Raw genomic sequence first — 27,004 nt, forward strand, 5'->3', positions numbered from 1 at the left:
TAAAATTGTGTTTATATGTGCAAGCTCCCAGTACAAGAGAAAACCCTCTTCACTTTACTAGCAACAAGTCAACCTAAAGAAATCTTGAGAAAGCCTTGAGTGAAGTTGAATAGAGAATAATTACTGACGTCGTGAACTAGGCTGATGGCTGCTAAGTTTCAGTAAAGTTCTGCATGTGCCACCTTCCTTCACATGCAATAAAATGTTATGAATATTTCTGACTAAACTAACCACTTCATGAATACTGTATCTTAACACTTCTACATATTTAAATGTGAGTATATTATAAATTATGGCATATGTTAGTAGTACAGTCATGATACATTAGATTTCAGGGGCATGTTAGTAATTATTAATAGATTACTGTACACAGTTTACTGTATGTCAACATCTAATACCCAAATCAAGAATAAATACCTCTAGGATTTTACAGTATCAGTGAAAGCACTGCAGGTTATTGAAACATTAAATACACCATAAATGTATTTGTACCAAAAACTGCTTTATGATATATCAAATTATTATCATGGTAAAATTACTTTATCTTTGTAAACTAATCCCAAACTAGCAACCAATTTAATGTAAGAAAATTAGAATCCACCTTAATCTTTGGTTACCAACTTAAATATACTAGCTTAAAATATACTAATGCTCTTAAGTTAGGCAAGACAACTTGTGTCTACAAATTACCTTATGACCAAGACACTTGCAACAAATTCTTACTAAATGTAAAAAACCACCTGGATGTTCAATACTCAAACCTAGTTTGATTTTACAATAGAAAAACAGGTTCTGAATTTGGCCAAGGAACTTGAGCTGAACTTACCTGCCACTCCTGTCTTGTCTAAGAATGCACCCAGGTTGAAGTTGCAATTGCTAGAAGCTAAGTACTGTGTAAATCTCTGCAAGATAATTTTTTTTTTAACATTTTAACATGTGTTCTTATAGATATTCTATCAAAAATGTTAATGTTTCTGAAGGATGTGGGTTAAAGCAAACATGGGCTAACTACTCTATTTGTAAATAACATTTTGCCTGCCAGTGCTTTATCAAATCTATCAGATTCACACAGGGCTAGTGCATGTAAAGACAGACAAGTACACGTGATGAAGGTGATGAAATATTATTAACAAATAAAGTCTATTCTCGTTGTTGCTATCTACAGCAATCATTCCTTTGCACTCTCTTAAATCAAAACCATTTCATGACAGTATAGAAACATTCTGAACTCACTAAACAAGCACAAACATGCATACACTGCATGTATTTAAGCATAGTGTATGCACAAGAGCACATACAAACCTTGTATGTAGGGGCTATGGTTAGTTAATTCTCACACCTAGCACAAACCTTATGATATAAACTGTTAAGGCGAAGAGTTAGGGGTGACATGAGAGGTTTACAAGTGGGTGAATGGACATAACAAAGGGGATATTAATAGGGTATTAAAAGTATCAACACAAGACAGAACACGAAACAATGGGTATAAATTGGATAAGTTTAGATTTAGGAAAGACTTGGGTAAATACTGGTTCAGTAACAGGGTTGTTGATTTGTGGAACCAATTGCCGCGTAACATTGTGGAGGTGGGGTCCCTCGATTGTTTCAAGCGTGGGTTGGACAAGTATAATGAGTGGGATTGGGTGGTTATAAATAGGAGCTGCCTCGTATGGGCCAACAGGCCTTCTGCAGTTGCCTTTGTTCTTATGTTCTTATATATACTTTACCTTGTAATTATTAAAGTGTAGTTACAGGATTAGAACTACGCTTCTGGTGTCCCATTTTCCATCTTCGAAGTGTTATGACATCGTTGTCATAACACTTTGAAACTATTGTACAGTAGGTCTGTACTGTACATGTCCCTTACTGGTGGATGTTTTTGATTTCCATTTTGCATATGTGAAGAAATATTTTGGATTTTTCTTTATCTCTGGTATGGCTTTGTTCTAATTACATTTTCTCAGTCTGATATGATTGCCTTTATTCTTGTTCTATTTCTTCAATCGACCCTGCTTAAACTTCCTTTTTTTTTTTTGTAGCAGTCATGTCTGCTAAAACATTAGTGATTTGTTTTCTTCTTCTGTAGCGTCATCTACATTCTTTTTCCAAACTGGTCCTCTTTCTGACCTTCCACAAAGGAATATGCTTCAGACAGACTTTTTGTATACCTCAACAGCCAGTTGTTATATTCCTTCCATGGGGTTTTGTTATAATATATTTGGAACAGTTTCCCCATTGAATGTTTGTAAGTTCCATGTTTATTTTTTCAAGTCAATCCTAGACTAATTGAGGTTATTCAATTAAAATTGAATAACCTCTCTCGCTTGATAATTTTTTTGGTAGACTTATTACAAGTAACGGTATTTATGTTAGTTTGCACTTCAATGAGCTCATGATCTGAGTATGTAGTATCTAGGATTGTAGTGTTCCTGATTATTTCTTCATTGTTTGTGAAGATCGGATCTAGAATACTTTCACTCCTAGTTGACTCTTATTTGCTGGCTGAGCAAAAGTTTATCAAAGAAGCTAAGTACTGTAGTTCTCTGACCTGTGGTTGGTTATTTTCAGATAGATTTCCTTGTATAACATTGTTTGCTATTTACCATATTAGACTATCTGGTATTGGGTTTGCCAGACTATTGAGACTATTCTCTATTTTGTTTATCTGTTCTGTGAATTCCTCAACCATTGCATCTAGCAGTTTGTAAATTAGAATAATAACCAGGTTCATTTTCTGTATTTTAACTCCCAGTACCTCTACCACCACATTTGTAGATTCATTAAGGAGCTCCAACCATACAAGATCCTCTCTAATATACAAACCTATTCCTCCATGTGATCTATTTACCATAATTTATCATATCTATACAAATTATATTCTGGAATATTATATTCTAATATATATAATTATATTATTATACTGTCCATGTAACCCCTGCATGGGTTTCTGTGAAAGCTCCAAATATTGCATTTGTTTCTGTGAAGAGGTCACTTATCATTTGGCACTGTTTTGTATCTTTGCTTTTAGTCCCTGTATATATGTTGGAAAAGATAAGCAAGGTTATTATTTGATGTATTTAGTCATTTTTCAGAAAGGTCCATTATGTGTGGGCATATCTGATTTGTTCCGATTTGCACGGATTGCTGCAGTGATGTTGCCTGTCATAGTACAACTATTGTGGGATGAAATGGTATCTACACTTTGTATGCAAATGGTTCTTTCAGCCAGTTACAGTACCATACAGTCCCTGTTTCACCTTTGGAAACCCCAAAGGTTTCTTCTTCAAATTTCTTCTGGATCTAAAAAAAACACCTAAAATATAAATATATAAAAATATTTTATATAAAATATAAACTAAATATATACTCGATTCATACAGCTCTTGATAAAAAGGAGCTCCCTGTTGGGTTATTTGTGGACCTGCGTAAAGCTTTTGATACTGTCAACCACCAAAACCTTCTTCTTAAATTACATCATTATGGAGTCAGAGGACACTCCCTACAATACCTCGAGTCCTACCTTACTGACAGGCTCCAATATGTTTCTGTGAATAATACAATTTCTCCCACCCTACCCATCAACATTGGTGTTCCTCAGGGCAGCATACTTGGCCCTCTCCTCTTTCTCATCTACATTAATGACCTTCCAAATGCCTCCCAACACCTCAAACCAATTCTATTTGCTGACGACACAACCTTCATTTACTCCAGTCCTGACCCTCTTGCTCTAAATGCCACAGTAAATACAGAGCTAAATAAAGTCCATCTTTGGCTAACTGCCAACAAACTCACCCTTAACATTGACAAAACCTTCTATATTCTGTTTGGCAATAAATCCTCTAGTCTTATAAATCTCAAAATAAACAATACCCAAATTTGTAACAAATTAGATGGCAAATTCCTTGGCATTCTCATTGACCACAAGCTGAATTTCCAGGGACACATTCTAAATATATCAAAAAAAGTTTCAAAAACTGTCGGCATTCTTTCTAAGATCAGATATTATGTACCACGCCCTGCTCTGGTGACTCTCTATTACTCCCTTATCTATCCTTATCTCAACTATGGTATTTGTGCTTGGGGTTCTACTACCCAAAATCACTTACGTCCTCTAATTACCCAACACAAAGCCGCTATTAGAACAATATCCAACTCTGGCCCCAGACATCACTCGGTACCCCTACTCAAATCTCTTAATATGTTAGATATTAAGTCACTGCACATTCTCTCATGTGTATTATACATATATAAAACGCTAAACTATAATGCCAATCCTGATCTTAAAAGCTTCATAGAAGGTTGTAACAGAACCCATGAGCACCACACCAGAAATAAATACAGTTTTGATATTCCTAGAGTACGTCTTAATCAAACTAGAAATGCTCTGCAAATCAAGGGGCCCAGAATGTGGAATGACCTTCCCAACCATGTTAAAGACTGTACCTCTCTCAACCAGTTTAAGATAAAAACTAAACACTACCTAATAAATTCCCTGTAATCTACCTCACTCCTCTATTGTCAACCCATGTCTGTTATTTTCTTTTATTTTCTTTTTTTTTCTTTTTTTTTAATCAACACTGTTTGTCAACCTATTGTATTTGTGCTGCTTTTTCAGTCATGTTCCCCCTTTTTTTTATCTTTATTTGTATTTGTTCTCAACATCTTTTATTCTTTATGCTCAATTAGTATTAAGTTCTAGATATTAATGTTTTTCTTGCCCGAAACGCATTGCGTAATAGTGGCTTTAGGCATTGTATGTACTAGCTCTATCTATATATCAATCCATTAATGTAACATCACTTGTATGTATATACCTTACCTGAATAAACATCTGAATCTGAATCTGAATAAACCACCTTTTTGAAACCCTTTCTTCTGGATCTAAAAAAAATGTGACTTTTCCAAAGCCAATTTCCTGTCTGCCACTCTTTATGAAGCATTCTGTGCCTTTCATGAGAAATTCTGGGCAGCTGAGGTCATTGCATTTTTTTTCCTAAAGCAAGTAAGTAAAGTTTTGTATGTTGTGATGGAAATACCGTACCTGCATCTTGATCCAAAAAAAAGACATTCCTTTCCTAAGTAGATTTAAACATTTTCTGGGATGAGGATAACTGCATTCTAATCCCTCTAACTTTCCAGAAAATCTATGTCTGCAAATGCCCTTTGCATAGAATTTGCATTTGCCTGTGTCTTTTCTGCATCTCTATTGCTGTCTCTGGCAGTGTTTGCACCAATTGAGCCATTAGTACAGTACTGTGTTACACTTTCCTGTCTACTGTCCTCTTTATCCGAGTACACCAATTCAGAATTTACAATTTCCTGAACTTTTACTTCAGTTTCATTCTTGCTTCACTACCTGCACCAGTATTCGTTTCTCACTCTATAGATTCCTGGTAGGCTTTCAGTGAATTACAATTTTTGGGTCACGAGTCAAGGTATTCAGAAGTTATGTTAATATTTTCCAAGCTGGCAAATCTTTCCTACATACCCAAAGTAAATGTCCTGTTCTCAGACCCTTAGTACTACTCATTTCAGTACAAAACTCATGGAATCTATTCTTACATATAACATGTAAGAATAGAGTTATTTATTGCATTTATATTTAATGCAATTCCTGCTTTAGGTATTTATTGCAATGACCCCAAGTTTGTTTACAACCATACTGGTTTTGTTTACTCTTGTGGAACCTACACCTTGAAGAATAAACAAACTTAAAAGTTTAAAAGGCTTGCAACTAGGTTAGTACTGTACCAGAATTTAGAGGCCTCAGCTATGAGGCTAGGTTGAGGGAACCCACCCTCACAACCATATAGGAAAGAGACAAAGGGGATATGATCACTACATACAAGATCCTGAAGGGAAAAGATAAATTGGATAAAAAGTCTATTTCAATTAATAATAGGTAGGACATGGGGGACATCAGTAGAAGCTGGACATGCAATCGAGTCGAAGAGATGTAAGGGTGGTCGTTCCCTTTAAGGGCGGTCAGCAAGCAGAATGCATTGAAGTGGTTGTTGAAGCCAATTCCATCCACAACTTTAAGAAAAATATATGATGAAAATGTTAATTTTGAGAGCAGTAATTAGCACATTAGATATAAATGACTAGGAGGAAGGGCATAAAGAGCTAGATGTCACTCTCCCACAGTCACTGATAGGTAAGCCCTGATAGAAAAGCAATCATAACTGATGCTATTTTTTAGTGCTGTCTGACATAAGCACCAAAGCCTGATAGATCAGGTAGTCTTGAGAGGTTTGTCAAGTTCCTTCTTAAATACAATTAGGACAGTTCTCACTTGCATTCCAGGAAATGCAATTTGAGGGATTTTAAGCATTACCAACAACTAAGGTGCTTCAAGTAGATTTAGGGTAATAAATTTGGAAAATTACTCTGAAGTGCATATAATTTTTTTTGTAATTTTACACAATGGTTCTATCTGTTCAAGGCTTTTGCACAACCTGTTTAGATTACAGTATGTTGGCAATTTGCTTGCCTTCTAGTGCATCATAATAATATTGTTGTCAATCAGCTATGAGAAACAGACGCATCCTATTATCAATCCTCGTTGGCCAGGAATGTGTACAGTACATCGACTTGTAATTTTACTTCTTCACATTTTCAGAGTTGTGCAAGATATATTAGTGTTATAACCATTTCATAGTTTTCCATCTATTTTTCTGCCCCCCCCCCCTTGAACGGGGAAATTTCAGCTGTGTTTAGTGTTAGGGATGTCATCATTATCTATGTTCCAACTCCAAAGGATATTTAAAACACATGATACAGGTTACATTGAGATGGTCCCAAGGATCAATGTCTCGGCATCCCAGTCTCTAACCAGTAGTGGTTTATTGCATTTCTTAATGAATACAGAATTTTATAAGTCTGGACATGGGATATGCAAATAGATATGTTAGGCAATAAGTCACAATAACATGGCTAAAGTATGTTGACCAGACCACACACTAGAAGGTGAAGGGACGACGACGTTTCGGTCCGTCCTGGACCATCGACTTGAGAATGGTCCAGGACGGACCGAAACGTGGTCGTCCCTTCACCTTCTAGTGTGGGGTCTGGTCAACATAGGCATGTTATCCAATTTCTTCAAATTCCTGTGGGTTAGAGTAACCTGTGAAATGTGAGTTAAGGTTAGTTTCACATTCAAGAATTCTTTTGAGGTGTGAAATCTTCCATGCATTTACTGGTTGTCTGAAACCAAGAATTGAACTGCGTCCTCTGTGTGTCAGATTTCTTCACTGCTATTATTGATCAATGTTCCATTTCACAAACAAAATACTGGAATTAGTTCTTGCTTTTAATTTTTGCATGAAAGATTGATTACTTTATACTTTCTTAAATTTCACTAATTTTTTTTTGTTCTGTCACTCCAGGACTATGTATATAGAAATAAATTGTTAAAATTGTAAGCTAGTATAAACTGCCTTAATGCACACCTATCGTTATTACTCTCACATCCCCACTAGCACCATTTTCCTGCAAGCCATGACATTAGTCACTCGTGCTCATTCATTCTGACAAAGCCATGGCGTGAGTGTAGCAAGCATTACCTCATTGCCGTAACACATTAGGTGATGTACGGTTATTAGCGCCTTAAAGACTATGACCCACGACTGCATCTGTGCCCGCTCGATGAGGAGGTTGGCTAGCTGAGGGATGGACACGTTGGGCTCATTGGTGCAGTGAAGGAGATCTGCAAGAAAAAGAAAGCATCAGTCATCTTGCTGTACCTCAAAATATACTTCTGCATTACACCACATGCACACACACATTTATGCACATAGCAATACTGTAGTGTTAGGAATAGTTAAATCACTACTATCCGACCATTGAAGTTGCACTATTGGTGCTCTAATCCCATTTAAAAATACTGTACTGTATACAGTAAATTAGACCTTTGAGAAATAATGATAGTGTGTGCACACACACACACCACAAGATGACTTGTCTATAAAAGGACAACAATCATGTCTGTGTACCTAAGTGTAACTACCCAAGTGCAGTTACAAGATGAGAGCTATGTCTGTTGTGTTCCATCTTCCCAGTACTCTATCATAACGCTTTGAAACTACCGACGGTTTTGGCTTCTGCCCCCCACTGTGTGTACTCACCTAGTTGTGCTTGCGTGAGTTGAAATTCAGCTCTTTGGTCCCACCTTTCAACTGTCAATCAACTGGTGTACAGGTTTCTGAGCCTATTGGGCTCAGGAATGTCTCTGACTCATTTGAGTACTCAGTTTCCACCTGTGTCCCCTAGTGTGCGCGTGCCCACACGCGTTAAAACTGCCTATATCTATCCTCCCTCCTGTGTGTGTGTGTGTGTAATAGGTACGTATGTATACGCATGCATGTGTGCATGTATTCATGTACTTACCTAGTTGTGCTTGCAAGAGTTGAGCTCTGGCTCTTTGGGCCCGCCTCAACTGTCAACCGATCACCGCCCCCCCCCCCCACCTAGGAAGCAGCCCATAGCAGCTCTAACTCCCAGGTACCTATTTAATGCTAGATGAACAGGGGCATAAGGGTTAAAGAAACTCTGCCCATTTGTTTCCGCCTCCGTCGGGGATCGATCCCCGGATCCTAGGACTATGAATCCCGAGCACTGTCCACTCAGCCGTCAGCCCCCCATATGTGAATCCATGTGTATGTAAGCATGTACTTTTATGTACAGTATTAGTACTTGGGGAGTAAAAACTCCCAGAACCCCATCAAGCAGGTATCAAACAGGTATGTGTATACATATGTAAGCATGTGTATACATGTGAATGCATATATTGTGCGCACGCACACATACACACTGCATATTTTTGGAGTGCCAGAAAGCCTTTGACACAGTACTACACAAGAGGCTAGTGAAAAAACTTTAGGTACAGGCTGGAGTGAAAGGGAAGGTACTCCATTGGATAAGGGAGTACCTAAACAACAGAAGACAGCGAGTCACTGTGAGAGGTGAGGTCTCAGATTGGCGAGACATCATCAGTGGAGTCCCGCAGGGTCAGTCCTTGGACCTATACTGTTTGATATATGTAAATGATCTCCCAGAGGGTATAGGCTCGTTTCTTTCACCGTTTGCCGGTGATGCAAAAATTATGAGGAGGATTGAAACAGGAGGAGGATAGTAGGAGGCTACAAGGTGACCTACCTAGACAGACTGGATGAATGGTCCAAGAAATGGCTGCTAAAGTTCAACCCGAGTAAATGACTCCATACAGTTTCAAGTGTAGATATGATAGAGCCCAATAGGCTCAGGAACCTGTACACATGTTGATTGACGGTTGAGAGGCGGGACCAAAGAGCCAGAGCTCAACCCCCGCAAGCACAACTAGGTGAGTACACACGTGCGTGCGTGTGCGTGCGTATTACAATACGTATACACATGTATTACAATACGTATACAATACGTGTGCGCACACGTGTATGTATGTATGTGCTCAATCACTTGCTCACTGGTCAGGCCATCAAGGTGTGATCGATCTCCCTCGGTCTCTAATGTGTGTATAGAATGCCCCAATTCTCATTCTCCCCTTTGATAACTCGTACAAGGATACCGCAATCCAGATTTCGCCATTAAACGCTCTCTAGACACTGCTATATTTAGCCTAATTGGCACACCTACGCTCCAGTGACTTGTGCTTGCGTGCGTGGAGTGACGGACACAAGTTCAAGTTCATGTTTATTGAGACAAGAAAATACATCTCAAAGGGATAGAGTAGCTTAGGTTATTTCTACCGCCCAGAGCGACGGACAACTCCACATTGGATTTTTCTAGTATTTACCAATATATTCAGTACCTACATACCCACCTGTTCGTCAAGAATTTAATACAAGCACTATCACAGGACCAACGTGTCTTAGAATGCTAAGCAGCTACAAAACTCATGGGGGTGTGCATGTGTACGTAACTCCAGTCAACACGGGATTAGCACAGCGTGATCTTGCCTCTCAAATGCTACATCACTATGATATGGCGTTGGGTACTATGTAAGAAAGAAAACGCCCAAACTTCCGAATAAGCTTTTAAAAAATTTGACAATAGTTTAATTGAACAGTCAATCGGGAAAATCGACGTGAAATTTCAGTCCCTCGGGGACTAATGTGCTTGCTCCAGTACTCTCATCCTCGCATCCGACCTAGACAAGAATAATCTACAATCAATAAATCACATTAACGTGATATATATATCTATGAGAAAAATCAATCTGAGCAATAAGGCGACTCGAACCTTCGTTCAAGGTACTACGCCACCTGTACCTACTGGGGTAAGGTGCGTGGCTGGGAGCACCTTGATCGCAGGATTCGAATTGCCTCATTGCTCCTTAGGGAGGTAGAAATAGCCTAAGCTACTCTATCCCCTTTGAGATGTATCTTCTTGTCTTGATAAACACTTTAAATTGCTCCTGGATTGAACCAATTTATTTTCTCAACCTATAATACCCTATCAGCTTTCAGATAACACCGATTTTTATGAGTACATATTAGATCATAAGAAAAACTTCAGGAGGCCCCTATACGAGGCAGATTCTATTTATATCCACAAAACCTCATTCATATACCCTTCGAATCTTACACTTTAATCCTTAAATCCTACGTCAATTATGTTACCCAATAATTTGATCCATGAACTTACAACCCAACAAGTCTCCTAACTGAAGTTAACGAAATCTTTCAAAGGGGATCAGACATTATGATCCCCACTGAAGGTACATTCCACATCCTACGCTATAGTAAACACGCAGAAACAAAAACCGGAACCACACATAATATGCAGTCAAACCAAACTACAAAAAACATAAAAGACATGCGAGTAAGCACATCGCAAGACAGTACTTTTTACGACCCCAATGAAGACGCTATCACAGCTGAAAGGAAAATGACAGGCTGGATAACAAGAAGCTTGCAAACCAATCCTGGTACTCTTCCCGGAAGGGACCGTTCCAAGGACCATTGAGCAAGTAAGCAGGGGATAGAAGGCAGAAATCTTGAGCTAGGAACTGAAGACGAGTCGAAGAAGAGGAGTCGGTGGCCCAACCACCGTGGATAAGACTTACAACTGGCGCTGTGGTTTGGTGGTAGGTGTTCAGGATGAGAACATCCTAGGAAGAAATACTTTTGCGCATTAATAGCCTCATTCTATTGTTGTTAATCTATTACGTAAATTTCTCAACCATTGCACCTGAACGGTAGAGCGACGCTTCACTTCTTGCAGTTCGGCGTTCAATCCTAGACCGTCCAAGTGGTTGGGCACAATTCCTTTCCTGCATCCAATCCTAAATCCTGATCCCTTCCAAGTGCTATATAGTCGTAATGGTTTGGTGCGTTCTCCTAATAATCACCATTGCGGATATCTTTATCATCCATCCACAACTGGATAGTGCTCGCTAATACATTGTATGACCTGCTGTAAGCAAATTATCTCGTAAACTGTCTGCCGCATAAATGCAGATATACTATGAGAAAATAACCTGAATGTTTAAACAAAAAAATAAGATTAAGTCATCATGAATACATTTACACTTTATCGACTGAACATATCTCCCGGGTGGACAAGTGGAAACACCTTCAGTCCAGATAGGCTAAAATTGGTTCCAATAATACAAGATATCCACCAGGCAAGATGTACATATTAAATAATGTATAGTAAATGATAGCGGACAATATCAACTGATTGTTGATTTCTTGTTCAGCGACTGAGCAAGACCAGACTTCGAGTCCCGTCCTAGCTCTGCCCGAGACTGATTACACACAGAAATCACAATAGCGTGATGCATCAAATGAACAAATCCACAAGGACCGTGACGAGGATTTGAACCTGCGTCCGAGAGCATCCCAGACGCTGCCTTAATCGATTGAGCTACGTTTTGACCCTGTCGTAGCTCAGTCGATTAAGGCAGCGTCTGGGATGCCCTCGGACGCAGGTTCGAATCTTCGTCACAGCCCTTGAGAATTTATTCATCCGAGACAAAGTTTGACCCTAAGATAATCGGCAACAGTTGGCAAACAGGCTATGAACTAAATGCGTCAAAATACGTGTCGAGGGGAAGTAAAATTAACACAGATGTCACCGTTAAATATGACACTTGCTAAATATAAATATTCACCCTACTGCCCGTAAGGTGGGAGGAGTTAGATGGATTGAGATCGAGGCTGTCATATTCTAAATTTCCGAGCAACTCGACAAACAACTTGAGTGGAGAACACCCACCTCTATACACAGTTTTACCAGCCAAGTACGAACCGAGTACCGAGAAATCGAAATATACACGGATTCTTGTTATCATGAGATGATTTTGGGGGCTTTAGTGTCCCCGCGGCCCGGTCCTCGACCAGGCCTCCACCCCCGGGAAGCAGCTCGTGACAGCTGACTAACACCCAGGTACCTATTTTACTGCTAGGTAACAGGGGCATAGGGTGAAAAACTCTGCCCATTGTTTCTCGCCGGCGCCCGGGATCGAACCCGGGACCACAGGATCACAAGTCCAGCGTGCTGTCCGCTCGGTCGGCCGGCTTCCCATTTACGTCGTGTGTACCTAAGGTTAATGGGTTCGCGAAGACATGAAACAAGCTCCAAGACGGGCCGTGAGTGGCACATGACTGATGGCCCTTGGCGACGAGGGCAGCCAAGAGGGCGAAGATCTCATGTACCAGCCAAGGACAGGGTTGGGGTGGGGGGGGTCACGCGGCTAGACATGCCATACGGCGGCAGATAACCATACAGATCAATATACAAGGAGGAGGGTGTGCCTCTTGGGAGGGAGACATCTCCCGTCACGCAGGGTGCAGTCGCACCTCTACAGATCTCCAGTATCGGCTAATAATACTGGCAATGGCTCAAAAGGGCCTCCACTTACGGGCTATTCATGACCGTGCCACCTTTTGGGTAGCTTGATCTTCATCAATCAATCAATCCTCTTGAGAGGACAGGAGGCCAACTCGATACCTGAATTTACCCGAATCTACTGGCCTCGACGGGGGACAGGAAGCCGGTGGCTTGTTCAAGATACTCCCAATGTTAGAGAATATTTTCTATCCGGACTTAAAATGCAGACAATTTTTCAACTTGCAGCTTCTGTAAATGCAGAAAGTTATCATAATTCAACCCCATCATCGTCAATGAACTCCTTGTCTTACCTTGTGTTACCTTATAAACCTACGAGGTTCCATAGGTTTATATCTCTATGGGTGAAAATGCATCTCCTGTTTTCTGTCCACCACTGTGGCTAATTGAGCTTCTGCCCTCTGCTTTAATCATCAACAACCCCCATTTTCTACATCCCTGTCATATTCATCATCTCTGCCCTATTCATCATCCCCAATCTTCACCCCAGAATCACAAGATCATCATCATTCAACCTATCATTTCCCTACATCCTTCAACCCCATCACCGAATCCTATCATCATAATTCAACCCCCCATCAACCAGGATCAACCTGATCAACCAGGATGTGATTCGTACGTCAGGCTGCGAGCAGCCGCGTCCAACATCCTGGTTGACCAGTCTAGCAACCAGGAAGCCTGGTCGACGACCGGGCCGCGGTGACGCTAAGCCCCGGAAGCACCTCAAGGTAATATCGTCAATGAACCCCTTGCCTTGTTACCTTGCGAGGGTTCAGAGGATCAACTTTTCCGCGGGCTGGTTCTCTGACCAGACGACCTGGTTGGTCGTATGGTCAACCAGGCTGTTGGATGCATTGCTCGCAGCCTGGCGAGTCACAGCCTGGCTGATCAGGTATCCTTTGTAGGCGTTTATCAAGTTCTCTCTCTTTAACACCGTGAGAAGTGGGCCGGTTATGCCCCTTACGTTTAGGAGTGTGCGCAAAATTCTTGGGCCCCCTAAATGTTGATAAGAGCTCTCTCACGTACTGTAAAGTACAACCCAAATGAATTCACGAACTCTAGACCAACATCGAACCATTTATCAGATATCAACTTAACACCATTTGTCTAAGTATGCATGTCCATGCACTCCGCACCAAATCCCAACAAATTGGAATTCCATACTTATCAAAAGTGAAAAAAACACCTCAGAAACACTGCCGTTTTAAACACTTAAAACAACAGCTATTTCACAAAGCCTGAACCAAATCATTTGTAGACCAATATCACTGATATGATTATACACAGATTTCGCAAAAGCCTTCGACAAATATTTATAACCGTGATGATATTGCACATAACGCGCTCAAAAGGAATTACTGGCAAAATAGGAAGACGGATCTTCAGTTTCCTAACAGAAAGAGCCCAGTGGTGTTGACAAAGTAAATTCCCGACTCATCCACCATGAAAAGCTCAGTCAGGGTGTTGTGCTTACTCCAGCAGTTCCTCTTTCTCATGGACATACATCAGGACACAAACTACAGTACCGTAGGGAGCCGGTCGGCCGAGCGGACAGCACGCTGGACTAGTGATCCTGGGTTCGATCCCAGACGCCGGCGAGAAACATTGGGCAGAGTTTCTTTCACCCTATGCCCCTGTTACCTAGAAGTAAAATAGGTACCTGGGTGTTAGTCAGCTGTCACGGGCTGCTTCCTGGGGGTGGAGGCCTGGTCGAGGACCGGGCCGCGGGGACACTAAAAAAGCCCCGAAATCATCTCAAGATAACCTAACTGTATAAAGTAATTCTACTGAAACCCAGTAGAACTTCTGGTTTCAACTCTCTTACCATGTCGTAGCTCAGTCGATTAAGGCAGCGTCTGGGATGCTCCCGGACGTAGGTTCGAATCCTAGTCACAGCCCTTGTGGATTTGTTCACTGATGCATCACGCTATTGTGATTTCTGTGTGTAATATAGTAACGTATCATCCTTTGCAGATGACACTAGGATTTTTTATGTAAAGCCAATATAAAACAGCAAACCTCAAATTTTATATAAATCAGGGTCTTTCCATGGGCCGCGAATAATGATGTTTAATGAAGATAAATTCGTGGGAGCTATCAGAAGGTAATCGGAAGGTATCTTACCTCGAGGTTACCTTACCTCAAGGTACCTAGGTAATTCCATACATATTCCATTCTATACTAGGTACCTAGGTACCTTACCTCAAGGTAAGGAGGTGCAAACTGTTGAACCTTACACCAAGTTACCGTACGTATACCAGTAGGAAGGGTTGGGTCCCCCGCAACAGCTCCGCTACCACCACCACCACCTACCAACCTGACAGTTCACCAGAGCTAAAAATATACCCGCTATGCATGAGCCACCCACTACAAAATAACCATTACACTCTCCACATGACGAAATTTACTAATATTAGTTCAGACTTTTCAGCGAGAGCCATAACTACAGGAGCTGGGAATAGAAAATGGATAAGGAGGAGGAGGATGGAAAATTGACGAGTTGGTGAGCGAGTGTTGGAGGGAAGGTTAAGCAGTTGAGTAAAACAAAAGGGATGGAGAGCCAGAGAAGGGAGAGGGACAGGGGAGAGGGACAGGGGAGAGGGACAGGAGAGAGGACGGGGCGTGTACGAGGGAGGGGGGCGTAGCAGTAACTAGATAGCAGACATGGGCGTGTGGCGGCCAGGGTCTGGTGTAGCCTACCAACACCTTCCCCCCCCCCCCTAGCCATACACCAACACCCACCCACCCTAGCCATACACCAACACACCAGCGACCACCCACCCCTAGCCATACACACCATCCACACCCACCCATGCCATCTCCCGCCCATACTATACACATCCATGTTTGCATTGTTCTGACTAAATGACACCCTACATCTTAACACATACAAAATGTACAAATGCGAGAGATTCCCCAATGACTTGTAACATCCGATATGTATATCTGTTCACATGAGTTTGTCATCTTGTTACTGTAATACCTCGGGTCGGGCATTGGGGAGAAGAACTCCTAGAGCTCCATTAAGCAGGTATAAACTCCCTTAAACTGTTAGTAGTTTCCAATATTGCTCTTCAAGATTGACGTTACAATCACATTACAACTAGTATGACTAAGATGCTGGGTCTTCATGGATTGAAGACCCAGCATCTTCACCTGCTTGATGGGGTTCTGGGAGTAGTTCTACTCCCCAAGCCCGACCTGAAGGTCAGGCTTGACTTGTGAGAGCTTGGTCCAACAGGCTGTTGCTTGGAACTACCGGCAGACCAGTTTGGGAGGGAGGGCCCGTAGAAACCTCCAATCAGATGTTAATCAGGTCTTTCTATGGGCTACAGAAAATAATACGGTGTTTAACGAAGATAAGTTCCAGCTCATGCGCTACGGAAAAAAATAAAATATAAAAACGGAAATCACCTACAAAATTCGGTCAAATCATAACAGAACGAAAAGGCAATGTAAAGGATCTGGGTGTACTTATGTCGGAAGACCTTACCTTTAAAGAACACAATAAAGTAGCCGTCACAACTGCAAGAAAAATGACAGGTTGGATAACAAGAACTTTTCACACTAGAGATGCTATACCGATGGTATTTTTCAAGACGCTAGTGCTCTCTAGAGTGGAGTACTGCTGCACAATGACAGTCCCTTTCAAAGCTGGAGAAATTGCTGACTTGGAGAGCGTGCAGAGATCCTTTACTGCTAGAATCCACTCGGTAAAGCATCTAAACTATTGGGACCGACTAAAGAGCCTAAATCTGTATTCTCTTGAGCGCAGGCGGGAGATACATAATAATTTACACGTGGAAAGTATTAGAGGGGCTGGTCCCAAACCTGCACACAGAAATAACATCACATGATACCACAAGGCATGGTAGGATGTGCAGAATACCCCCGTTGAAAAGCAGAGTTATCTGCTTTTCAATGGGGGTACTCAATCGTGTTCTCTCTCAGGTACTCAAAGAGAACTATCAACATCAGAGGCCCGAGACTGTTCAACACGCTTCCACTACACATGAGGGGCATAACTGGCAGACCCCTCACAGTTTTCAAGAGAGAACTTGACAAACGCCTCCAAAGGATACCCGATTAACCAGTCTGTGACATGCGTCAGGCTGCGAGCAGCCGCGTCCAACAGCCTGGTTGACCAGTCCATTAACCAGAAGGCCTGTTTAGAGATGGGGGCCGCGGGGACGTTGATCCTCTGAATCGCCACAAGGTAGGAAGGTAGATACGTAGGTAGGCAGATAGGTAGGTAGATACGTAGATAGGCAGATACGTAGATAGGCAGATACGTAGATAGGCAGATACGTAGATAGCATTTCTCCATCGCCTTTACTCTCACAACAAACCAACCGTGGGCTAATAATAGATAGCATTACACAAGGCCCACATCCCAGTGCGACACTGCCCCCCCACGCGCGCGCGTGCACACAACACGCTCACACCCAGCCAACAAGTTAGACATGTGTGCTGACGCAGTAACATCAACAAAAACACCACCAAAATTGGCAAAGATGCTTCCCGTCACTTCCTGTGCTCTCCGTATCAAGGCCAGACTCTCCCGCCAAACGAGCCTCCCGCCCTCATCTACCCGCCAAAATCCCTCCCGCCCTCCCTGCCCGGCCGCCTCAGACAGGCACCGCACCCGTGCCAGGTAAGTCCACTACGGGCTCACCATAGCCCGTGATACTTGGAACTTGTTTAGAGTAGCTGAATCTATAACAAGAACAAACAATCGGTCGCCTCCTTCCCTCTTCCTCGCCGTTATCATCTCCATATCTAAATTTGTCTTATTAAAATGCACCGTCACGAGTTCCATCTTGATTTGATAGTTTCATAACTTTCTTCATCGTCCCCCGATGAACCAATCTCACTTCTATATTTACACTATACAGTATATATATATATATACATCTTCTCTCTCTACACCTTTTAAAGAAAATGTTATCTGGTCAACCTAAATGATGATCTCTTGTACAAGATACATTATATTAATGGATACATTTCGTGTTAACCAATTATAAAAATTGGCTCCTTTGACTTTCACAACATAATTTCACAACCGCCTTTTGCCTTTCACAACATAATATTAATACTGGTTACTTCCATGATCACACCAAAGATGTAGGGTAGGCAGGGGTCAAGCCAAAACTACCAACGCAAAATGGAAATCTTGTTCATTGACCTATCACGTTAATGGGATTTGTGTGTATTGAAAGAGGGACGTCAGAGGTAGAACTACTGGTTGACAGAGCCCGAGTGCATAGGGGAATTGTGTGAAACCTGTTAGGCTTCACTCGAAGCCTTGGGATCCTCGTGGGTGCAGCAGTAATACCCCAGGTTGCAATTCTTTTGACCATGCCGTGGTGCAGTTAATTAACTAGAGCGTACACGAGGAACACCCAGCGCATAGGTTCGAACCCTCATAACAGCTCCTCTGGATTAAGTGGGTTGTGCTAGAGGGAGGGAAGGGGAGGGAGCCTCAGTGAATTGTGCTAGTGAGGGGGGGGATGGTTGGATTGTGTCGTCCTCCCGGGCCCGGTGTCCCCCCCCCCCCCCCAAGCGTAGACTCCACCCCTCTTCTCTCACCACTACGGCACATTATTATTATTATTGCTTTAGATTCAGCAACACGGAGCAAAAAAAGTTGCAAGTAGCACGGGCTATGGTGAGCCCGTAGTGGACTTACCTGGCACAGGAACGGGGCTGTAACCGGGAACGTGTTGATTGATTGATTGAAGAAGATTAAGCCACCCAAGAGGTGGCACGGGCAAGAATAGCCCGTAATGGCACTCGTCTTCTCAGCCTTCTTATACTCTCCTTTTGCTTCATTCTACGTCAATTCTTTTGTCCATCTTCTCCAGTTTCTTGACCCTTCTCCCTCCCGTCCCTCTCACCTCCACTCCTCCTGCGCCCCTGCCCCCCTATCTGCCCCTCCCCTTGCCTGGCCTGGCCTGGAAGGCTCTCCTCCGCTGTCGTCCCCTCTCATACTGAGATAAACCACAGGAAGTGAAGGACTAGCTTGAGCCAGAAAAGAGGCGAGGAAAGACAGGAATGAGGGGAGGGAGGGAGGGAGGGAGGGGACTTCCTGGCACCTAGGAGGGCCGAGGTGCTGGTCTGGGCATTACTGGGTTCATTATACAGGTATCGAGGCGGTAATGTTGGGGCTAAATACCGCCTGTCGTCGTTGAAATTTATCAAATCATTTCTTTTTTCCTATTTGAAAGGCAAGATGGCGAGTCACCACAGCACTCCGCTAGCCCAAACCTATTATAACCAAATAGTGCATGAACATCGTAAATGCAATGTAAATGCGTTTTTTTTAGTCAAACTGCTGAAACCCGATTGAGTTTATACCCATTACCTCGATAACTTCATACATCAAGCTTATGACTGCATGCAGGCGATGAGTCACAATAACGTGGCTAAAGTGTGTTGACCAGACAACACACTAGAAGGTGAAGGGACGACCACGTTTCGGTCCGTCCTGGACCATTCTCAAGTCGATTGTCTCACAATGGACTTGAGAATGGTCCAGGACGGACCGAAACGTCGTCGTCGTCCCTTCACCTTCTAGTGTGTGGTCTGGTCATTATGACTGCATGTTCCTGGTAAGAGGCGCGGCCGCACACTATCCCTGAAGCAGGGTGAGACGTATGGGCAGGTCTCCTTACACCCATTACCTCTGTTCACCTAGCAGTGATTAGCAACATAGGTGTTAGTAGACTGTTGTGGGTGGCATCCTGGGGATTGGTCAAATGCGGCATATATCCCAGATACACTCTAGTGTCTCTCAAACGCCGCCAGGCACAACATGAGGAACAGTCTGAGGGCTACCGTACCGCTCCCGTTAAGTCCACTACGGGCTCACCTTAGCCCGTGCTACTTGCCCTGCTCCTGTGCCAGGTAAGTTACGGGCTCACCATAGCCCGTGCTACTTGGAACTTGTTCCGAGTAGCTGAATCTATAACAAGAACAACGGAGGGCTACACATGAAATATGCCGCAAGGCAAAGAAACTAAAAGCCACAAGGCCACTGTAACGACTGGGCCGGAAGGTCCCAGAGTCCAAAAAAGGGTTCACGCCTAAACTTACTACAAAGAACAAATCCACAAGGGCCGTGACGAGGATTCGAACCTACGTCTGTGAGCATCCCAGACGCTGCCTTAACTACAACTAACTACTGTATTTTTGGAGCACTATCTCAAGAACAGCAGAATTTTCATAAAGACGGTGAACATACCTTAAGAGGGGTTTCGGGGAGGGATGGAATTATCAGGGGAAAGCGCCAAGCCTTTAAGACTATATAGCACTTGAAAGGGGTTCAGGATAAGGATTTGGGATGGGACGGAGGGAAGGAAAAGTACCCAGCCACTTGGTCGGGGGATTGAACGCCGACCTGCATGAAGCGAGACCATCACTCTAGCGACCAGCTCAGGTGGTCGAGCAGGGTTTCAAGAGTTCTTCTACTCCGAGCCCAGCCTAAGATAACTTGGTCCAACAAGCTGTTGCTTGGAGCGGCCTGCAAGCCCCCCCACACACCCACTACAACCCGGTTGGTCCGGCACCTCGTGCAAGAACTTGTCTAAATGCTTCTTGAAAATAACCACATTTTATATTTAAATGTTACATTTACGTAGTTACATTTTATATTCAAATGCCAGCCATTATAATAGAATATATTTCTACTACTAGTACACCCGTGTTTCAACCCAGGGACTGAGTGTCTTATCTATAACGGCCATCTAAGATATTAATACCATCCCAGCTACCTTGAGGTTACCTTGAGGTAATTTCAGGGCTTAGCGACCCCGCGGCCCGGTCGTTGACCAGGCCGCCTCCTCGTTGCTGGACTGGTCAATACTGGGCTTTGATAAAAAAAAAATCTGAAAGATGATTTAGGTGGCTTGAGTGAACCTGCCGAGAGGTATTGAGCGAGGCCCTCCAGGAGGCGCCTAGGGTCGTGTGGCTCACGTAACTTCCCCCACTGCAGGAATTATAATTAGAAAGTAGCTCCTAGAGTTCATCAGTCGCTCCGCATTCCACATTATCACATTCCATGTGATAATGTTCCGGTGTACTAGCAGTTATTGCACACACTATCCTCTGTGTACCTGGTGGCTGAGCGAACATAACGCTGTACATGTAATCATGTGATCCTGGGTTCGCTCCGGGTAAAGTAACACATGAATTACTATATATTTACCAGACCACACACTAGAAGTTGAAGGGACGACGACGTTTCGGTCCGTCCTGAACCATTCTCAAGTCGATTGAATTACTATACAATTATTAATGCCACTCCGCCAAAGAGTAGGATGTCTGTGCTGGTTTGAACCGTAAGTAAAGGTGATGAGCCCTACCATCCTGGAAGGTCCTTGTCATCAGCTAAGGCGGAAGGGTAAGTGGCAGGAAGATCATCCCACAAGCGCTTGTGTGATGAAGTGCTGGCTGAGCACCACAGGGTTGATCAGCACCCAGAGCCTCTGGAGAATGGCGAGTGAGGGAGGTGCTGGAGCATCAGCCCCACACCCGGGAACACCGTCACAACCAAGTGTACTAGAGGGAGTGTGCGCAGAGAGCACAGGACATCACCCACCACCACCACCTGGTCCACGCCACACTGGCTAAGTCAAGGGCGCATAAAACAAGCATAAAAAGGATGCAGATTGTTCTGCTTGTTGCCTTTGTTCAATGGATATTGGAGCAAACCGTAAGTTATGTGGGATTGTGTCTACGGGTGACGCCATACAGCCAGTGATGAGACTAGGTCCCAGGATGTTGACAAATGTGAATGGTTACTTTAGCAACCCTGGAAACAAACCGTAACTGTCTATTTTCCGTTTGTTACAACATGTGATAAAGTTGTTACATCTTGGCTTAACGTGTTTATGACGCATTAGAACGTTGTTACAACTTGCTATATTGGTTGTTATAACTGGTTAGGTGTTGTTAATACTTGTTCGAACGTTGTACCAACGTCATAGTTTGTGTGTGTGTGTGTGTGTGTGTGTGTGTGTGTGTGTGTGTGTGTGTGTGTGTGTGTGTGTTTGGCGGGAAGCGACCTTCGCACCAACCTTGTCCTCGTTTGGTACTAACCTTTTCTTCACGAACTACTACTTTGTATTTTGTTACGAACAATTAGAGATTTAAGACGCGTTATGTCTTAAGTGTGCAGGAAGACATACTCCAGTAGTTGAGCACCATTCCTTTCCCCCGTCCCACCCCAAATCCTTATCCTGACCCCTTCCCAGTGCTATACAGTCGTAATGGCTTGGTGCTTTCCCCTAATAGTCCCCCCCCCCCAGAAAAAAACAACTCATGACCTACCTCCACCAGCAAGGACGGCGATGCCACCGGAGATGAACGCTATAAACTTTTTCAAACTCAAAAGCGTGTTTTCGTAGCGACATAATCGAGTATGTAATGGTAAGCCAGGCACCATCATCGGGCACACAAAAAAGTATTCTGCAACCATCATTAATCTAGAAAAAGAAATTTGAGCAGTGGCGAAAGGCATGGGAGGGGAAAGGCCGCCCCGCCCCCTCTCAAAACAAGAAGGGGTTACCTTACCTTGCGATGATTTCAGGGCTCAACGTCCCAGCGGCCCGGTCCCCGACCAGGCCTCCTGGTTGGTGAACTGCTCAACCAGGCAGTTGGACGCTGCTGCTCGCAGCCTGACGTACGAGGGTAAAAGTACCATAAGCTACTCTACCCCTTTGACATGTACTTTGTCTCAATAAACGTACTTGAACTGACGTATGAATCACGGCCTGGTTGATCAGGTATAAATTGGAGGCGTTTATCAAGTTCTCTCTTGAAAGTTCTCACTCTTGAACTTGAGGGGTCGGCCACCTGTGGGAGGGCGCGTGCCCCTCTTAGACTATAGAGGAGGGCAGCCCAAGAGTGAGGGCGTGTGTACGCTGACATAACATAGACGACTGGAAGCCGTGGGACCGGATACAGAGATGATTAGGAAAAACACGAACTGAGCAAGAGAGGCAAGGGAACACTCACACATAACACAATTCGCAAAAATCAAGCGCGGGAAGAGACACGAAGATGACGAGGACGAACTGAAAGGAATAGACAAGGTGGCCAAAAACTGTATCCCTTATTGAAAGGAAATAAAACAAAGAACATCGGTGGAAACTGACAAGCGTCTTAAGAAATTTATACCAGGAACGAGTGGTGAACAAGTGCGGTCTACTGAAAGAAATGGAAGCCATTTCCACCCACAACATTCAGGAGCCGACACGACAGAACACCACCATTTAAAAAAGCTGTGGGGACATTAATCCCCGGAACCAACCCCAAGTAGGAACATGGCCCCACCTTCATTACACACACAAATCACAATAGCGTGATGCATCAAATGAACAAAATTGACCATGTCGTAGCTCAGTCGATTAAGGCAGCGTATGGGATAGTCCCGGACGTAGGTTCGAATCCTCGTTACGGCCCTTGTGGATTTGTTCATGCCCCTACCCTTCACATGTATGAGAAGGCCTGCTCATCTCGCTAGTGGGGTAGAAATAGCCTAAGCTACTCTATCTCCTGTTTACGGGCTCACCATAGCCCGTGCTACATGTACACCTCGTTCTGAGTAGCTAAATCTGAAACAACATCTATCCCTTTGAGATGTATTTCTTTCTTATCTCAATAAACATACTTGAACTTGAACTCGCTCTAGGAAGTCCCATTAACGACCAGGAATGCCAATGGAGTATCCGCGTGTGAATCGCCTTAATCCTCGTCTGACGTAATCTCGCCGTTATCTCTCCATCAGGTAAACAGCAATCACATTATCAGCCAAGTCTCAGTGATTAGGTGTGCTTGCCAGGTCACGCCCTCATTAACGCCAGGGTCTATGTCACACCACTTTACATACACTAAATCACCCTACTTGACTTAGACTTAAGGAAGACGGAGGGGGGACATCAGGCAGATCCTGAGCACACTTACACCAGTACCACTACCTGGGTAGTGGTAAAATATACATGGGGGGTTCTTACCACCACCATTACTTAATTATAACTGTCAATTAATAACCTATGCTAATTATTAAAATAGTGGGGGGAGACTATCAAATATCAGAAAATTAAAAAAAAACACCGTTTCGGTCCGTCTTGGACTATTGCAGTTTGCACTGCATATGTTTATGTATAGAGTATCTAAGAATTTTGTATTGATATTCCAGAGAAATGCCTTCACGTTTGACAGCCTTGCAAGAGTCGGTAAAACTATTTTGGGTTCGTCCGGTGCTGGTCTGAACCATCCAATTGTCAATTCTGGAAGCCAAGTTGCTTCCTCCAGTCCCCGGCCTCATCTCCAGTCACGAACCTTTTCTCGAAGTGACCTCTTCTGACCTCTTCTCCAAGTCACTCGAGTTGAACTTCGATGATTGATAAAGATTAAGCCACCCAAGAGGTGGCACGGGCATGAATAGCCCATAAAGTTGAACCTCAACACATGCAAGGTTATAAGAGGCTGAGAAAAGGACCATACTAGCCGTGCCTCACTAACAGAGGGAAAAGCGGGAACGGGTGGAAAGGGAGGGATGGGGCGGAAAGGGGTGACGCCCCAGCGGGTGGGTGTGGCGCAGCACAGGCCGACAGTCGTGGACACAACGTCCAGGGCAGATGAGCGTGAAGTAGGCAGTTCAAGAACAGATTAGAATAAATCATCGGGGATCATGTCTCCAACACATGTCGGGTAATATATACACGTGGCTGTTGTCTTCCTGGCCTCGCTCGCTCATTACCTTATACACGTGGCTGTTGTCTTCCTGGCCTCGCTCGCTCATTACCTTAACCCATCACTTTTCCTCCTCTTCTCTCGCTACCATTCCTCAACATTTCTCACACACGCGGCCCCTGCTTCCCCTCATCCTGACACTGGTATAAAGGTCACGCCTCCACCGGCCGCTCAACTGACGCGCACCCAACTATTTCCCCTATTTCCTAAGCCTAACCCCAAGTACAGCCACCGCGTTAACCTTAACGCTTGCCTTGGAATTGCAGTGTAATTGGATAACACTACTTTTTTAATAGATCGAAGTTTGCCAGAACTGAAGTCTCGTGCTTCGGTCCTGGTAAACTAAGGCAGGCAGTGATAGGAGGAGTGTCACGACGTGAAATGAAAATGTTATAGATTCAGCTACTCGGAACAAGTTCCAAGTAGCACGGGCTATGGTGAGCCCGTAACTTACCTGGCACAGGAGCGGGGCAAGTAGCTCGGGCTATGGTGAGCCCGTAGTGGACTTACCTGGCACAGGAGCGGTGCTGTATTGTGATGTGTGAAATGAAAACCTCGTTCCCGCTCTTGAGCCAAAACTGAACTGACAGTGAGGTAGTGAGGAGGGGGGGGGGGGGGGGGGTTCAGACGAACACTCCACGCATGAGAGAGCCGGTGGCTGGAAAAGTTTACCTTGTGGTGGGGCTCCGAGGATCAACGTCCCCGTTGCCCGGTCTCTGACCGGGTCTCCTGGTTAATGGTTTGGTTAAGCAGACTGTTAGACGCAGCTGCTTGCAGTCTAACGTATGAGTTACAGCCCGGTTGATCATGTATCCTTTGGAAGTGGAATTCAGTAGTAAAGTTCAATACAGGCGACGAGTCACAATAACGTGGCTGAAGAATGTTGACCAGACCACACTAGTCTATTAGTCTAGTCTATTATGACTAGTCGATTGTCAATCGACTTGAGAATGGTCCAGGACGGACGGAAACGTCGTCGTCCCTTCACCTTCTGGTCAACATCAGAAGTGTTCTCTCCTCGTGTTGCTGCAGTAACGGTAGCATTACTGTACAACTACCTAACCTGATTCATGGGGGGGGGTCTGTGCTCTCACCCTGTCAGGCTGCATAACTTCAACCAGTTCTCTTAAAGCTACCATTAATGGTTCGTGTAATTATCAAACGTGCAACCCGATCTTTGACCAGTCCCCTCCTGGTTCACTGCCTGATCAGCGTGACTATCATCAAGGTTCCAATCCCACTGGTAATTACGACTCTGGTTGAAGAGAAGGTATTTGGAAGTCTGCAAACTTTCATGGCTAGAGTATACAATTCTCCAAGTATTCACCCATGCTCTTCATTACTTATTATTTACCCATGGCCATCTTAAACACTTATATATTCTGGTAGCCAAAGCTACCCTGATAATTACACAGCTGAACAAGACGCTGTAGTTTCACACAACATAACCCAGTTGTTCCAGTACATATTACAGGAATATGTTGCCCTTCGACGGCTTCAAACCTTCAAGATATATTTCATAATATTTTCTGGCAGGAGGTCGGGTATTGACTTCTTGTTGACCAGACCACACACTATAAGGTGAAGGGACGACGACGTTTCTGTCCGTCCTGGACCATCATGGTCCTTCACCTTATAGTGTGTGGTCTGGTCATCACTGCTAAACTAGCTCTTGCTTCACAATAGAGGCAGCAAAGCAGTTGCATAAACACACAATCTTTCGAAAGATGGCGAGGAGAGACTACAAAACTCTTAGGTAACGTCTACACAATCCTGAGCTCCATATTGCAGGAGCCCCCAGCGTCCACCAGGATAAGGGCAGCGTGTACCTTACCTTGAGGTTACCTCGTGGTGATTTCGGGGCTCAGCGACCCCGCGGCCCGGTCGTCGACCAGGCCGCCTCGCTGCTGGACTGGTCAACCAGGCTGTTGGACGCGGCTGCGAGCAGCCTGACGTCCAACGTTGTGAGGCAAACACGCAGCCAAACAAAACACACAATACCGAATACATAATATTTGACGAAGGCTGTCAAGAAGTCTTAAGAGACCGGGTCGCGGGAACGTTGATCCCCGAAATCAACGCAAGGTATGGTGTATCAAATACACAAGATAAATATCTTAAAAATACAAAAAAGGAGAGGGATCCTCAATTTTCTAATAGTCCCATAAGATGCTTATTTTGCTCCACGACTTTCTCATTTCCAAGATTAAAAAGCAAAGTCATGATTCCGTAATATCGTCCTCAGACAACCCTGGAATACTTACAAGTGTAAAATCCATAGTTGGGAGGTTTTGTCCTCAATGTTTTTCAATGTAATGAAAATGTTCCAGCTCCCGTGATATGAATTATTTTATAATTAGAACGCCGTCAAGCCATGTCATATAGTGGAAGGTAACTG

The 27,004-nt window shown here is 43.7% G+C and overlaps 1 protein-coding gene across 22 annotated transcripts in view; it reads right to left on the bottom strand.

The window, feature by feature from the left end:
• The window catches only part of lap (phosphatidylinositol-binding clathrin assembly protein lap), a 165,943-nt gene that overhangs the window by 73,565 nt on the left and 65,374 nt on the right, over positions 1-27,004 (bottom strand). For all 22 annotated transcript variants that reach the window (XM_045729468.2, XM_069319701.1, XM_069319710.1 and 19 more), the window contains exons 2-3: positions 7,566-7,708; positions 827-902 (exon numbers count right to left, since the gene is read on the bottom strand). In XM_045729468.2, the coding sequence (XP_045585424.2) occupies positions 827-902; positions 7,566-7,708 (219 nt within the window). The remainder of the gene's footprint in view (positions 1-826; positions 903-7,565; positions 7,709-27,004) is intronic.

The sequence above is a fragment of the Procambarus clarkii genome, chromosome 94, assembly GCF_040958095.1.
Source record: "Procambarus clarkii isolate CNS0578487 chromosome 94, FALCON_Pclarkii_2.0, whole genome shotgun sequence".
Taxonomy (NCBI): domain Eukaryota; kingdom Metazoa; phylum Arthropoda; class Malacostraca; order Decapoda; family Cambaridae; genus Procambarus; species Procambarus clarkii.